This window comes from Neofelis nebulosa, chromosome 7 (genome assembly GCF_028018385.1).
Source record: "Neofelis nebulosa isolate mNeoNeb1 chromosome 7, mNeoNeb1.pri, whole genome shotgun sequence".
Lineage (NCBI taxonomy): Eukaryota > Metazoa > Chordata > Mammalia > Carnivora > Felidae > Neofelis > Neofelis nebulosa.
In genome coordinates, this window is record NC_080788.1 from 149,676,149 (window position 1) to 149,677,364 (window position 1,216).

The 1,216-nt window shown below is 51.1% G+C and overlaps 1 gene segment (V, D, J or C); it reads right to left on the reverse strand.

Moving 5' to 3' along the window:
* Positions 1–283: 283 nt before the first annotated feature.
* Positions 284–750, reverse strand: LOC131517891 (immunoglobulin heavy variable 1-46-like). The segment is given in 2 exon segments: positions 284–583; positions 669–750. Coding segments are annotated over 2 exon segments (303 nt in total).
* Between the last annotated feature and the right edge of the window lie 466 nt (positions 751–1,216).

Consider the following 1,216-nt stretch of genomic DNA (forward strand, 5'->3'; position numbering starts at 1 on the left):
GTAAGTATAGTGTTCCTGGTAAAACATACATTGTAAACCAGATCCGAGTAGGTAAGCACAGAATCATGTGTCCAGAGAGGCTTCCTGGGGGAAACTGCTGTATGGAGAGGAAGCCCCAGGCCATGGCACAAAACCTTCTAACAACCCCTACCTGCACCTGCTCCTGGGACATGGTGCATAGTCACAGAATGGTGCATAGTGTGCACCCCCTGGCGGTCCTGATCTTCTTCTACAGGGCAGTTTGTGTCTGGGCTCACACTGACAACCCCTCACTGTGTCCTTGCACAGTAATACATGGCCGTGTCTGCAGACCTCTGACTGCTCAGCTACATGTAGGCTGTGTTTGTGGATGTGTCTGTCGTCGGAGTGAGTCTGCCCTGGAACTTCTGTGCATAGCTTGTAGAACCATCTTCAGGGTCAATGCTTCCCATCCACTCAAGCCCTTGTGCAGGAGCCTGTCGCACCCAGTACACATAGTAATCAGTGAACCTGTGTCCAGATGCCTTGCAGAAGATCTTCACTGATGCCCCAGGCTTCCTCACTTCAGCCCCAGACTGCACCAGCAAAACCTGGGAGTGCACACCTGTAGAGAGGGGACAAGAGTGGATGAAATCAATGTTGACTGGTCCTGGTCCTCTCCTGTGTCCAGGGACTTGGCTGACCCTTACCTGTCGCCACTGCCACCAGGTAGAGGATTCTCCAGCTCCAGTCCATTGTGAGGGGATGTGTCTCAGGGTCTCCTGTAGAGGATAGCGTTGCCCGGTGATGCTCTCAGGGCACAGACACCCCCATACTTAACCTAGTGCTCTGAGGACTATTTGCATAGTCATGAGACAGAGTATTTCATACACAGGACCAGAACCATCTGGAGACGGTCCCAGAGACCGTGTACATTGGGATCAGAGAGCACCAGTCTAATCCTTGTTTGAGGACATGGGTCCTTGGCCAGGTTCCTGAACTGTGTGAAGACTGAGCTCCTGCCACTGAGTGATAAGACCTTACAGAAAATTCTCTCCACTGTGGACCAGTATTGAATGAGGCAGAGACCACCTTAACCTGTTGTTGGCTCTGATATCTGAACGTCTTATTCCTGGAGAAGCGTGTCTCCAAACTGCTGCACAAAATGGGGTAATAAATGCATCCTGGTTTCCATCTCTTAGATGAAGATATCTAAAAGCCCTGGACTAGCAGCGTCTTCAAGTGTCTTCTCACTGCC